General features: G+C 35.9%; 1 protein-coding gene across 9 annotated transcripts in view; it reads right to left on the bottom strand.

The window, feature by feature from the left end:
- Positions 1-15,085, bottom strand: part of HEATR5B (HEAT repeat containing 5B) — a 56,569-nt gene that overhangs the window by 20,285 nt on the left and 21,199 nt on the right. For all 9 annotated transcript variants that reach the window (XM_027453896.3, XM_038176730.2, XM_038176729.2 and 6 more), the window contains 8 exons: positions 14,653-14,812; positions 12,528-12,717; positions 11,011-11,180; positions 8,508-8,652; positions 7,417-7,656; positions 5,385-5,636; positions 3,253-3,434; positions 997-1,065 (listed from right to left, as the gene is read on the bottom strand). In XM_027453896.3, coding sequence (XP_027309697.3) covers positions 997-1,065; positions 3,253-3,434; positions 5,385-5,636; positions 7,417-7,656; positions 8,508-8,652; positions 11,011-11,180; positions 12,528-12,717; positions 14,653-14,812 — 1,408 coding nt within the window. The remainder of the gene's footprint in view (positions 1-996; positions 1,066-3,252; positions 3,435-5,384; positions 5,637-7,416; positions 7,657-8,507; positions 8,653-11,010; positions 11,181-12,527; positions 12,718-14,652; positions 14,813-15,085) is intronic.

A 15,085-nucleotide genomic window follows, 5' to 3' on the forward strand; every position in this document is an offset into this window, starting at 1 on the left:
CTCATCTCTAGCTATATCATTCCAGAGAGAGTGTTAAATATCCAAATTTAATCACCAACCCATTTGATCCTTTAAGTACACACATCAATTAGAAAATGACTGAATTAAGGAAGATTTTGACAAGTTAAGGACTCTTACATGTTCTTGCATCTAGCTTTAAATGAACAAAACCTTTCCACAAGGTAAGATGAACATGTTCATTCCTATGTATAAGTATCAAGATATGCCACATTTGATCCATGCTTAATTGCCAGCAAAACTGGTAGGAGTATAAAACAACAACTAAAATAACAGTGCTGCAGGACCAAGCGTAAATCTCACATACATAGAATTATTGCATGAAAGCCATTGTTTGCACAGCTAATTAAACTGCTGCTTTAAACTAGTAGTTTAGCTGCTGCAAACCACACAACACACACAATTACAGCTCTACTGCTGACAACCATTTTAAATCACAGTAGCACAAGATCATAGGCAAGAAAAATACAAACAGACAAAATCTCTGTTTGAATTTTTACTGAGAGGTTGTTACTATAATAAGAATGCTCAGAGCTTCTGAAATCTAAAACAATATAAAAGTTTAGTGTTTAAAAATAAATCATCATCAGTCAATTTGTTTGATCAGACCGAAAGGCATCTGAATGAATACATTATCATTGGTCTCATTAAGCAAGGGGCTTTTTCTTTTTTTCTGGTGTTTTGTGTTTCTTTTGTTTGTTTGTTTGTTTTATTTATTTATTTAGTAATTAGTAACAAATGCAGAGCTGACATGGAGACAACTAGTTTCAGAAAAGACTAAATATTTTCTGATGTAGCTCCCAAAAAAGACTTCTGCATTCCTGCAACAACTTCACTGCTTAGGTTTATGAATTTTTCCAGCTATTTACTACTATTTCTCTTCTGCATCCTTCTTCCAAAGAGCAGAAAACTCATACCCATCTCCTGTTTAAATGCATTAAATGTATTCAGTTTAGCTTATACAATCTTTTCCGGTACCTGGCAGGCCTTTGCAGTTATATCAGATGGTGTATCTTGGGAAAATGCTGGCCTCAGAGCAGCTCCAACCTGTTCACAAGAGGAGAAAAAATCCAATTAAAAACAGTAACAACATAACATTCTTCATCTAACCTTGTTTAAGATTCAGGCACGTACACAAAACAAGCAAGACAAGATTGCCAAAGACCCCAAGCTTATCCTTGTTATCTAGCAAACATTTGCAATAGTATTCTTTAAATGACAATGAAGAACCATTTTACCTTGCTTGATCATTGTCTTTTTAAGCTCCTACTACCTTTGTCAAATATGTAGCATTATCTTTTTTCTGTTAATGAGTACCCTTTAAATATGAAATTACTGTAAGTGCAATTTATGCTAAGACTCCAGAACACAAACTTTTTAAGGTCCAACAGAATAATAAAATGAAATCAAGCATTTATTACTGGCTTGTATTACATTTTCAAGATGACAAATAGACGAAAAACAAGGCAGTTGTTCTAAGACAGTGTTTTTCTGAAACAAAATGGACTAAGTCAAAGAGACAGAAGCAATGGTTACAGCAACAAAGAAGGAAGGAGAAAAAGACAAGAAAAAAAGAATGAAAGCCTTTCTTTAAAAACTATTTGTGAAGATCCTGAAAACATAGCAGCAGAATCAGAGGAAGACAGATGAGATAACTTGAGTTGGGAAAAAGGCAGGGAATGGTGGCAGAGAAGAGAAAGCTAGTAGGCACAGAACATACAGGACAGCAAAACCTGACAAGATTAGATGAAATCAGTGTAATCCTACGAGTGATTCCAGAGCTATTCCAGAGCTAGTCAAGTCACTCCAATAGGCAGGGAGAAATGGCCCTTATCACAACTACTCTTCATCTTCTCTTTTAATATATTTGCAATATGTAACATAATTGGAGAGCCCGTATCACTCTCCTTATATTAAGTGTCCCTTCTCACCATGGATGTTTCTGTGTAAAAACTGAAAGAAATATTTTGTCACTTCTGTGCAGATTCTTCTATGGACCAGTGCACTGTACCAGACTCTTAAGTTAGAAGGCAGTCTGGAAACCACATGTATTCAAAGATTGTACAGACTGATCAACATGCATCAGCAAAAGCTAACTGTATGTTCCAAGGAAGACAAGACTCATAGACTAAATATACCTAATTTTGTCTCTGTAAAATAAGAAGTAAACATAAATGTTCGTGTAAGGCTGAAGGAACAGTCAACTTCAAGCACTGTTGTTTCCAAAGCAACAGAAAGTCAATCACATTGTGAATATTGCTAGCAAAAAAAAAAAAACTACAATGCAGTGAAAGCAGTTATTTAAAGAGAAAAAAAGACCCATTTTATAATACGATATTCTTTGTACACAATACAGCCCCATTAATATCCTCAGCTGCTTGTAAGAACAGTAAAGTGACCAAGAGGAAAATGAATAAGATTCGAATACGTTAAAATATCTTCTTTCATTGTAAAATGATGCTTCAACATTTTATAAATTTCTCTCTCATACTTATTAGTGTGGGAAAGATCTCCCTGCTGCTCCCCAGTAGGGAACCTGACCAAGGGAAAACTTGTTCTTGAAAGCATTTATCTTGTGATAAATGTAAACACTGAAGTCAGTGGAACAAATCACATATGCGATCATCAGCAAGGCTGAGATCTATTGAATTAAACAAGAACTAGCAAAACTAACCAGAAATGCAAACCAGTAAGAAAGTAAACAAAGAAAAAACCCTCCCCTCCTACTACACCAGCCTTAAGCTGTACTCATTATTGCAATCAAGCCTCAGGTGAAAGATTAATTTTATGTGGGTAATACATTTCTAATAAATCTTCAACTGTCTATCTCCCAATCCTATACTTTTGTCATTTTTGTTTAAACAGAAGTGTACTTATTACTTCCCAAAAAAACAGATTTATTAAGTTCAACCTGGAATTGAATCAGTGTTATTTTCAGATTCTTAATTCTACAAATGAAATGTCACTCTTGGCAAAAAAAAATTAAGTGTGATTTGTAATATTTGGCTTTCAGAAATCAATAGCTACTGATTTTTTAATTTTGTCAGCTAATAAATTGGAATAAATAGGAAGAGATACACAAATTTTTAAGAGGTAAATAAAGCAGTCTCTTCAGTACACTTTCAAACAAAAAATCTCTTCACTGGTCTTTTGAAGTTACAAAATGTTCTCAGAGCTAATACTCGCATATTGGCATAAATATACAGTTTCATGAAGTTATAAAGGAGGTCTCACATTAGCCTGGTATTGCTCCAGTATCACATGGCCTGGAAACTCTGGCTCAGGAACTGATGCAAATTTCTTGATAATGTCTTCAAGAGCTTGAAGACCTGCCATTCGTAACTGGTTGCTGTGATCAGTTGCAGCCATGAACGCCATTCGAATAAGGTCAGAGAGATGGAGTACTAAGAAGTCATCTTAAAACAGAACAGAACAAAAAGACCATTTTATTAACTTAAAACATAGCTGATGTGACAGATACTTAAAACATTTTTCTCACTGACGTACAAATTCATTCTTAAGACAACCTTAAAAATTAAGCACAAATTTGAAACAAAGTAAAATATGAGATATAAAAAAACCAACGTATTCAATAATTTCAAATGTATCTGAGAACCATAAAAGAGATCAGAACATCATTTAGTAAAGCTAACTTCTGCAAAATCCCCCCCCACCCAATATCTACAGAAAATCTTTCAGGCAATTCCTGAGTCCTATGCCTATAGTGACCCCTGCTGATAAAAGAAAACCTAGTCAAGTTTAAACACCTAAAAACTAAGCTCTTCTATTTCTGCTCCCAAAAGCAACACCCAAGGCCCCAAGTCAGCATCAGACAACACACAGAAAAGAACAATACATAACTCAGTAAAGTTCTCAAGTGATTCTTCTCTTTTTTTTATTCATTTTATTTCTTTCCTTACTCTAAATTTGAGATTACCAGATGGTATAAAACCAATTTGAAAATATATTTTTTAAAACCCTACTATCCAGGGTGATAAAAAAAAAAATCAGGAAGACGAAAGCTCTAGATGCTTTCAAGTCTCAATGTAGAAAAAAAATACATATTTTTAGCTGAAGTTTTCCAAGGCATGTCAGTAAAGACTGAAAATTGTTTAAAAAAAAAAAAAGTATCAAGTGGTAAAGACTGTCATTATTTGTTCAGACCCTCACAGATATATTAGTAAATTTTAAATATTTTGGAAGTTGAATTTGAGGATAGAGATATTTAAATTTTTCTTTTTATAAGGATACCAAACACATCAAGTTCACTGTAAATAATTTTGGAGATGTTAATTCTTATGATTATTTTATGCAATCCTTTTCAAGATTCTATTAAAAAAAAAAAAGCAGCTATATTATGATTTGTCTCTACAATGCAATGTTGTTTCAAAAATAGACTTTCCCACAGCTCTTCCCTGTCACAAACAGTCCTTCAAACAGTGATCCCAGTCTCTAATAAAATCAGAAACAAGATTCTCACAAAACCAATGCATAGTGCTGGAACCAGAGTGCATCAAAGCAACAAAAGCAACTACCTAATAAATATCCGTTTGGAACAGATGCCCTTAGCAACATAGGTGCTAAAATCCACAAGCCCTACTTATTCAAGGATGCTTATATATATATGATACTTGGTCTACATGCACACAAACACTGTGCCACATGGGTGAAAGCAATCACTATGCACCAGAACCACTACACACGGATGACTGAAAGACAGAAACCTCCCACTACCAGTTTGAAATACATTTTTCACAAAACAACTATGTCATCTCTGACCTCTCAATTACGATCCTCCAAGTCATAAAAGTATCTTCAAATCCTGAGCTTCAATATTCATCACTTTCATGGATACCAAAAGAATGAGCTTTACAAAGCAGCTGGGTCCATGTTCCTCCCACATCCCTCACCCTGCAGCCAGTACTACAATATTACCTGACCTACTCTCTTCATTTTTCTTCTTTCCTATCATCCCTTTGCTGTGGAGATGCTAATATAACCTCTGAATTCATTGCTGTCATTAGGTTAAACCCAGAGATGCTATCCCCCATATACAGTTAGCTAGAAGTTTACTGCTACTATTTGAAACTGGTGAAAAAACTGTTCACATTTTTTTCCTTAATTTGTCTTCTCCTCCTGAGATCAATCTGTCAGAAGTTACATCCTCCAGCAAACATCACTCTGTGTTCATGGTACGGTTAACTATAATGGTTACAGTTTTTGCCTTTTCCTTAGTTTTTAACTCTTTGAACAAAAGGAAGTTCACTTTTTAGCTGCTTATGTTTTTATCTTGGTCGTGTAATCTTTAGCTGTAAAGAGGTGTCAAAAATAAAAAGAGAAACAAACCAAACACATTCAATAATTACTTTTTGGGTTTTTAAGTCTGGCTGAACGAGCCAGCGCCAGGTCAAAGTGCGCCTTGTTGGCATTCTCACACAGCATGATCACTCGGCACAGACAGTCAGCTGCGAATACACGTGTTGCCCAGCGAGGTGCTACAGATGGCTTGGTTTTATCCTCTTCACCCAGAGTCGTAAACATGGTATCATCATCCATCTCATCCTTCTTCTCTGATTCCTCATCCTTTCCTCCTCCCAAGGGAGCTGCAGTGCTCATGTCTACAACAGAGAACAATTAAAATAAAAATCCTGCTGTGTCAAACTACAGAAGATGACTAACTAACGACACGTTCAAGCCTTTCCTTAGGCTCAGATTCAAAACACAATAATTCTCTGGTTGATACTGCAACATTCAAAAAATGCAGAAAGTCATAGGAATATCAGTAAAGTTTTTCACCTCTAATTCCCATAGATACCAGTTATAGCTGAATCCTAAATCTGAACTTCTCAGCTTTGAAAATTAACCTATTAAGCTGTCAAGAAACAGTGTAAGTAGACCACCGTGGTCCAATTCAAAGAAAAACCTCAACTTTTAACTATTCCACTCCTCTTTCAAGTAAAACCTAGAGTGCATATTAAACTGAAACAAATCTACAAATTTCACACCATAGGCAAGATATACATCCAAGTGGGCAGTTGATGGCAACCAAAAGAGTGCTTAACATTCAGGAAATTTTCTGTAAGCATGGCTGTGAGACTTCATTTCAGAAAATAAAATTGCTTCAGGGATCACATTAAAAATAAAAAAGGGACAAAAACTCATAAAAACATGCTTATACACTGACTATTCAGATATGAGAACATAAAATCTCAACAACAAGGTCTAAGTCAGCAAAATGCCAAAATACTGACAATTTTTTTTCTGGCAGTAATTAGAGAATGAGAAGAAGTTATTGCAAAAGTAGCTTTCTCCAACTAAAGCATGTTTCTTAGAAAGTCTGAATTTAGGCAGCTGAAGAGCCAAGACATTCAATAGAGAGGCGCTATGGCAAATCAAACATGGATACAGCCAAATCACAACAGGAGTGTTTTCAGAAAGTATCCAGGAAAACGTATGTGGCTGATTTGTAAATCTCTGCTTAAAAAGCAAACTAGACTTTGTTCACATGCCAATTAGTGGTATGAAAGAGTACAAAATGAAGTTCCTTGCTTATTTAAGCACAACTGAGAGAAATGTATTTAAATATTATCTCTCAAAGATCATTTCAAGGACTAAGAAAAAAAAAATAGTGAGGAGATCAGACAACCACATTCAAAACTTTAAAAACTTATCCCATGTAAAATGAGAAAACATCCCAAGCTCAAACTCATGAAGTGAGGTCTTTCTGGGTAGATGCACGGTAACTACATTGCATAAAGAAATCATTGGTAGCATTACTCATCAGTCAACGTAAAGCTGGCAACATTTAGAAAGAGCTTTTGGATGAACTCACAATATGCCAATAAACAAGCATAAATGCAAGGAAAATGAGCAGAATCTGCGTCACAACCATCCTACAAACCGAAAAACAGGAATAAGGTCTCAGAGGACAAGGTCTTTGCAAACAACTCTGCAAAGCTGAGCAACAAGCAAAGAAGTTTCATCACCATGGTAACCCATCTTCACATCAGTACCTCAAAGCCTCATACAGAAAAGCTCAGAACACGTACAGCACTGTTCCTTCTGTATGGCCCTGACGTACAAAGGCTAAAAAGCATGTTTCTGCTTTTTCTAAGACACTGAAATGTCAGGGCAATAATCACACTGCTTCTCCACTGGAAATCCTACTTGAAGGTGGCTAATTTTCTAATCTTAAAAGAAAACATACTTTTAAAAAATATAAGATTAATGATTTCCTCTTTTTAAGTGCTTTTAATGCATAACACTCAAAATTCTATATACAACATAAGCTATAACACGTCTTTACAATTAGAAAGGACAAGTTACAAACAAATACTTCCAGAAGATGCTAATACTAAAGCAATATCAGTTTTTATGTGAATACTATAGAACACTTACCACTGGAAGCTGCAAGGACATCCTTACAGAGCATTAGCCAGTGAGAAAGGTTTTCTACTGCCAGCGATGAAAGCATATGTCCCAGAGTATCGTGGATGTCTGAGCACAACTTGCGATCAGTCTCCCGATCCAACATACCAAAAAGGACACCTTCGAGGCCTGTCTCTGTTATATTAACCCCCTGATGCCGGGAATGACCATCTCGTCGAGAACCAGCTCCTGGTGCAAAAGGATTAATATCTGCAAAATGAGAATGAGAAATCTTTCCTGAAATCAGTAACTGTGTTTTAAAATTTGGAATAACTACTGAGAATCGGGCATTGTGCACTCATGCACATATAGTTCAGGCAATAATACATTATGGTGTTACTTAATTTCTTCTGAATTAATTTTATAAAGACTTTACTATAGCTTTTTTTTTTTTTGTAAGGCATATAACAGCTTATAGGATTACTTTCAAAAAGAAACAAAAAACACAAATGTGTATCTCTTCAAGGTACACGCCCATCAGTTTTTTAAGAACTCCTAATGTTATTGACTCTGAAAAGTCTTTCTAGAGACGAACTTAACTGGTGGGATTTAATACTACGTAACCCCACAATTCTATATTCATAGGAAGAAGACATTGCTGATCAACACTGTTGAACATCCTGTTTTCAGAATGAAGTGATGCATGCAAGAATTGAACCAACCAGCGAAGTCCACAAGTTAGTAGATGTGCTGCTAAGAGAAAATGACACGAGGTATCTCAATCAAAAAACATCAAATGAAGTCAATTTTCAAAAGAGCAAGACCTAAAGCACTGGAGAAACTGTAAAATGTTTCCATTGTATATACAATGTATTCCCTACCTGATTGCCATTCTTAATAGGGCAGAAAAGTTTAAGTCTGAACTTTACAAAAAGTTTAATTACAGGTGAAATTAAATCAACTTGAATTACAGTAGGCAGGGGTGGGGAGAGAAGTTATTAGAGCTGGCAAAGATGGTTTTAGAGTGCGGTGATTTTTTTTTGTCCTGAAGGCAAACCACATGCATGCATGAATACATGCACTCAGCTGTCACAAAAGGCCCTCATGAACGAAGTACTTACTGATGCCGCTATTTTCTTTGTCTCCAGCATTTTTTGCTAAGCTCATGGCATATTCACATACTTCTGCTGCTTCCCTCTGAGCAAGCTGTCGTAAACATGCAACTGCAGCACGGCGAAGGAGCAAGTGGGAGCTGCACAAGTGAACCTAAATCAGAACCATTACAGGTGAGTGAACTGCTGCATCTCCATACCCATAAATAAGTGCTGCTAAGGACTAACAGTATTCTACTTTACAATTATATGCCCCCGTGTGAGCTGCTGGGTACCAAACTCTTAACAAGGTCTTTAAAGTTCACAAGTAACCACTTTCTATAATGCACAAATCTGAAAATAAAGCTGACATATACAGAATTGACAGGTGTTATCTGTTAAAAGCTTAAGTATTGACACTGTGCCACTATGATTTTAGACTAATTATACTTCCCAATCTGTTATACTCTAGAATACTATTCCCCATCACATTGTGCTATACCTATGGATCACTTGGATCACTTTTTTTTTTTTTTTTAATAAAAAAGGCACTACCAGCTGCACCACACAGCTACCATAAAAATTTCCATTTCAAGCTTGTACCAGGATTTATAGCATAATTTTTTATACGTGCCTGTCAAGAAGACAGCTTCAGGTTTTGTTGCTAACAAATACCAGGCTTCCAATTCTTTGAAATCATCTCAAGTACAAGCAAGTATTTTTTTCTTATTGAAGAATTGTGCATGGTACCTATTTTCTTGAGAGGTAGTAGCACAAAGAGTAGTTACACAGAGAACTGTATGTTTTTCCACAGTGGAAGTGATGAAGAGGGCTCTTTAAGAAACTAATTCTTTATTTACCCTGAGGAAATTGTTTTAATAAACTGAATACACATTTGCTTTCTCAGTATTAGGTTATTATGTGGATGGAAATTGCAACCCTAAATGAAAGGGCTGTGTAGTTTATAAAGCGCTTTAACAGTACATCTTTATTCTGTGCATGAATATACATGTACAAGATTTCAGTCCTGCAAAAGCAAACATACTTTATACAATCCTCTAAATATCGCACCGAGGTTGCTTTAATGGAAATAAAACACAGAACATTTACAGCATTTAATTAATGGAAAGAGCTTTCCCTGTTTTCAGTTGCAAAACAAACAACTGTGTGTTTATGATGCCAATGCAGGAAAGCAGAAAGGAAACTAGATTGTGCAGCTCTGTAGTTTAATTTTGGTATCTGGCATTAACTCCATACAAAAGCAAGTTGGAAAGTTATGAAAACTTTACTAGGGCAGGGCAATGCAGTCTTTGGCTACATATCTAAGTTTACAGTAAAATGAAACGCACAAGACAATTCAGAGGAAAATTTATCAAACTGCGTAAGACTTGAAAGTAAGGGATTGGAAAAACAGAAGCAAAATAGCTTTTGTTTAACAAAGGACCATTCATTAAGGAACATGTAAAGAACAGCAGAAAAGCTCGGGAAATGTTTTCAAAACACCACTTGTCATACCTACATTGACTTCACTTTCTGAAATATTACCCACTAGTACTTACAGAGTAACTGGCTAGAGAGAATGTCAGATTGTGCAGCGTATTTATACAGAAGGGCCTAGCTACTTATGGATATATCGCATATCAGTCATGCCAAATTTTGTGCAAGGACAATTGACAGACTCTGGGAACACACTGCACAGTAGTGTTCCAGAGTACAGGTGGGGGCTGAGCCATGTAACAATGAGAGGATACCCTAGGGGAAGTCTGGAAGGGAGACTAAGAAACAGTTCCAGTGCTGACATAAGTAGGATTCTATTCTTTCACATGACACAGAACCACTAGCTCCACAGTGAACAATACAATCAACTTTGCAAAACACCCAACCAACTTCAGGGAGTGTTTTTCAAACTTCTTAGTATTGGACTGCTAAACCCTCCTAAAACAATTAAGAAGTAAATAAACAATAGCAATAAAGAAACAAATGAAAACACACACACCACCTTTCCTCTTATAGTAGTATTCTGTATGTTTTGGGTTCTAGCCACTGCCTCATTTCCTGGCTTAAGCCAGGATTTGCTGACAGAACACTAATAGGGGGAGCAATGTTAATCACAACAGCAATACAAGAATTTGAGTGTCAGCACCTGCTATACTAATAGCGGTTAAAAAAAAAATCCAGAATCTCCCACCTTTTCCAAGCTCACCTTCTTCCATTTGTGCCTGCAGTCAGTTGGAAGGAACAGGGCATTTCAGCATCTTTGTAACAAGTGATTTTCTAAAAACACTTGCTACCTTGTGCTACCTAGTATAAAAGTGAATCCAGCCCTATGACTTTAATTTGGGCAGCATTCTGAAAAGCTTCTAAAATAACTTGGGGACAGATGTCCCTTTATTGCATTCCAATGTTTTGCCAATGTGGCTTGCTTGTTATACACGGGTATCCTTAGCATCTTGCAAAGTGCTTCTCCTGTGCCCTCTCTGCTAGGCGCATACACAAAACTTTGAGGAAAAGAAGGGATGCATTTTGTACTCACACAAAGACTTGGAACCAGACTGGACAGGTTGACGTGCCGTGGTGCAAACATATGAAGCTGCTGAAGGCAGGATATGGCTGCTGCCTGAACAAGCGAGTCTGAATGGTCTTGTGTGATTGCACATCCCACCAAACAGGATGAACGGATTGTTGAAATTGTAGCTCCATTACCTAATGATAATAATATGATATTCTTAACATAGAAAAATCTTGCTATGACAGCTGTAGATTTTAAACCTTTAAACATATTTTAATGCATAAAAGTTTACAAAATTAACATGCAAATTTTCTGAATTCCTACTGCAAAATAGCGTCCACACTACTTGAAAGAATCATGAGTGTGTTTCAGTTCTCTGTTGAAATAATAGGTTAAACAATACTCTGTCCAAATGAAATTTTGGATCAATGATCTTCAACTGGAAATATTTTAAGAATATCTTCCCAGGACATGAAACTAGAAAAGTTATTCGCATTTCAATTCTGAACATCTTCTATATGTGGCCATATATATGGACAACATTTCATACACAGAGCCATTTCCTAAAATATCAGACAATGTGTAAGCTAGCATATGTATCTGCAGGTAATTTTTGTTAGCTCCATCAGATGAATCATGCTGCTCTAACAGGACACACATTTGAATGAACAGAACTTAATCTGAAAAATAATTCCATTCCATATCTTAAGAATTAACCGGCATGACATTTAAAAAAAAAACAAAAAAACATTGAATTACAGCAAAATGTAACTTGCAGAAGATATTCCATGTAAGTATCTTTATTAATAAAGTTCATGACACTTCAAATCAAGATCTTATTATACAGCAAGCAGATATCAAGTTAAATTAAGTCATCTAGAGGCATTTCCAAAGTAGAATTGTAAGCCCAATTATTTAGAATTAAAATTGTACTAGCGCTTGACTCTATAACACTGACGTAAAAACCAGCCTATAAACATTCCTAAAAAATCCCACTAGGTGAAAGTTAACGATCCATGTTTATGTTATCTGAGCTACATAACTTGGGATACAGTGTACTGGCACGGCAAGATCTTATTCTCTGTGGTAAGGCACTGTGATAGAATAACAAGAATAAGTGGAAATGAGTTATTGTTCACATTATCAATGATGTCAAACTTAAGCTCTTGCCATCAGTCAAAAATAAAACTACCACTTTGTTGAAGAAGCAGAGGAAAAATCTTGCCCTACATAAAACATACACACAGCAAGGGTGTTTTTCATCTTTTACTTACCATGCACGTTTGTCATTAACCAGAACACCATACATCACTGTAACTTCTTTATATAAATCTCAAACTGAGGTGTGAAGGGAAAAAAATAAAGGAACCACCAGTAGACATAAAACAGACTTGAGGTTCCTTCCAGGACCCTGGATTTGTCAAAGCCTTCCCCTACTACCCACAACCGCAATAAACAAAAACTGATTATCTTCCATTTAAGGACATGATGCATTGGCTTTATACAAGTTAATTTCCCTTCCTCTTCAAATTCACACTAACCTTGCAGCTCAGGCCCAACAGTAGTTATTATAGCCCCGAGACATCGGCCTAAGCATTGATGTACTTCTGTATGTGATGGTGGAACAGTTAAGAGCAGAGTAAGAACTAGAGAAAGCGTTGGCTCCACATATCCACGGTACATTGGTCCACTAGAATCTACTATCAAGGCAAGTGAATGGAGAGACCAGGTCTATGAAAACAAAAAAGGAAGAATATTTTGAGTAATACATTTAGAAAACGTATACAAGTATGTATGTAGACTGAACCTAGCTCTGCACAACCCTGTTTACATGTCTAGTTAGTTTCTCTTACTCCAAAAGTGTTTCAGATGTCCAAAAAACTCAAGCAATCAAGTGGGAGTTGAGATATTTCTAGCGTGCTGTTTGGCTGCCTGTATTTTTGTGGATAACGAAGATGACAAAGTATATGAGCAAGAAATGGTCAAGCACTTTGAGAAAGAAAAATAGAAACACAAACAACACATCCACTTTAAAAAAGGGGAGGGAGGGAGGGGAGGTTGGGGAAGAAAAGTGACCCTTTAACATGGGAAAAAGGCAATCATTTCTGATGTAGAACTGGATGCAGATTCCAAATTCCAAAGCAGACAATTAGCTGAAAAAGTCCTTAGCTGGTAGGGCCTGTGATATTATAAGTAGAAACTGATTTCCATGACTAGCTGAAAAGTTCTCATGCATTTTCCAATGAATTTTCTTTTTCGGTGGTGCAGAAGAAAGCAGCACTTTACACATACAGCCTGTGTACTATGGGATAGGGAAAAAAAATCAACCTATTCAGTTACAAGTAAATTACAAAATAATTTACTGCAAATGTCCAAGCAAGAAAAAGAATTTTTGGTCACTAAAGTTTCATGTGACATCAGCTTCTCTGACAGACCTGAAAGCTAGAGATTTCTCTCCAAAAGATCCTATTAAATGATCACATTTCAGAACTTTCTTCATTGCACTGAAGAGACATTATGTTAAGAGAGTATTACAGTTACAAAGCTAGATTCTTAGAATCAGCTAGAAAACTTCCCTTAAAAGTGCTCTGTTTTGGTCCTCTCTGATGCAACCCAAAACCCATTAACACTTGCAATCACATGAAGCTATTTTAACAGTCCTAAGCACGTATATAGTACATTACAGCTGTATGTACATTCTGCTTCTTGTGAACTCACATTGCTCGTGTTCACATACAGCTCCTGCATACCTACATCGCAGATGAGATGTAAAAGCTTAGCTTTTCACAGTTGCCTGTTATCACACTCTCAGTAGAAAATAAGATAGGCACACAGATTCCACCTGGCTTTTAAATCCTTGCCCTTAATAATTCAAGTTTTCCATAAAGCAGTAACTCCTTCCAGTTTAAAGATGAATGATTAGCAAGTACATGCTTTAAAATTACTTACTCACACATAAAACAAGGTTATATATGCAAACTGAACTTTGACTTACTGTAAATAAACTTAGGAAATTTAAAAGTGACTTTAAATTGCATTTACTGTTTTTTTTTGTTTTGTTTTGTTAACATGTATCTCCAAACATAGTTAGTCTTGTTTTCCCAAAAAACAAGCTGCAAAAGCACAGGTTATTTTCTTATTGCCCTGAGGGCAAAACAAACAAACAAACAAAAACCACTATTTTTTGTTCTATCAAATTCATAATTTACATCCATGTTCACCTTGGTTTATGTCTCCACATAGTTACTGGAGGCTTCACCTTCTCAATCTGTGGGTATAAGGTGCCCCTAATCAAGGATGGCATTCAATTTCCTGCTGCTAAAGCATAGCAGTCACTTACAATCATTTCCTTGAGTTAAGTTGAAAAAAGAATGGCTGGAAGTTAACTGTTCTATGGTAGAATTACAGCATGATTTTTGAAGAACAATAATTACAGACAAGACATGGCTTTTACTCAAAAAGGATTTCCTCTTTTCCCCTTCTTTGGTAATTCTAATGCTTTGATAGATTTCATTGCTGCAGAAAAGAAAGATGCAGCATTTTTCCTTCTACCATTCAACTCCTCATTGGCAAGACAAATGTTCTGTCAGAATTAACTCAATTCTAATCCTGAACATTTTAAAAACAATTCTGTGGTAATTTTTTTGTGTTTTTTGTGTTTTTTACCTGGACTTCAGGAGAAGTTCCATCTTGTGCCAAAGCCAAGAGAATACTGACGCTAGTTTTCAGATGCTGCCCAGAACCTATTCCACCAACATATCGGTGGAGGCAACCCAGAGCCAAAGAATGTCCCGTTCTTGATACAACATCTCGAGCAGATTTTAACCTGTCAACATTTAAACAAAAAGAAGTCATGTAATTCACTAGATTTATTATTAAAATCCTTCAAGTACCATAACTGTGCAAATGACTGATTCTAACAGAATTTTGCTCTCCATGTTACAAGACAGTAAGAAGCCTTAACCAGATAAGCAAAAATAATATACATAACCTATACTGCTATTAAACTGGATTACATATAAAGCAAGTCAATAAAAAGATATTTTAGTGATTTTCTTACTTCATGATCATAACTTGACATTTTAGATGAAGAAGCATT

The sequence above is a fragment of the Anas platyrhynchos genome, chromosome 3 (genome assembly GCF_047663525.1).
Source record: "Anas platyrhynchos isolate ZD024472 breed Pekin duck chromosome 3, IASCAAS_PekinDuck_T2T, whole genome shotgun sequence".
In the NCBI taxonomy this organism is placed as follows: Eukaryota; Metazoa; Chordata; class Aves; order Anseriformes; family Anatidae; genus Anas; species Anas platyrhynchos.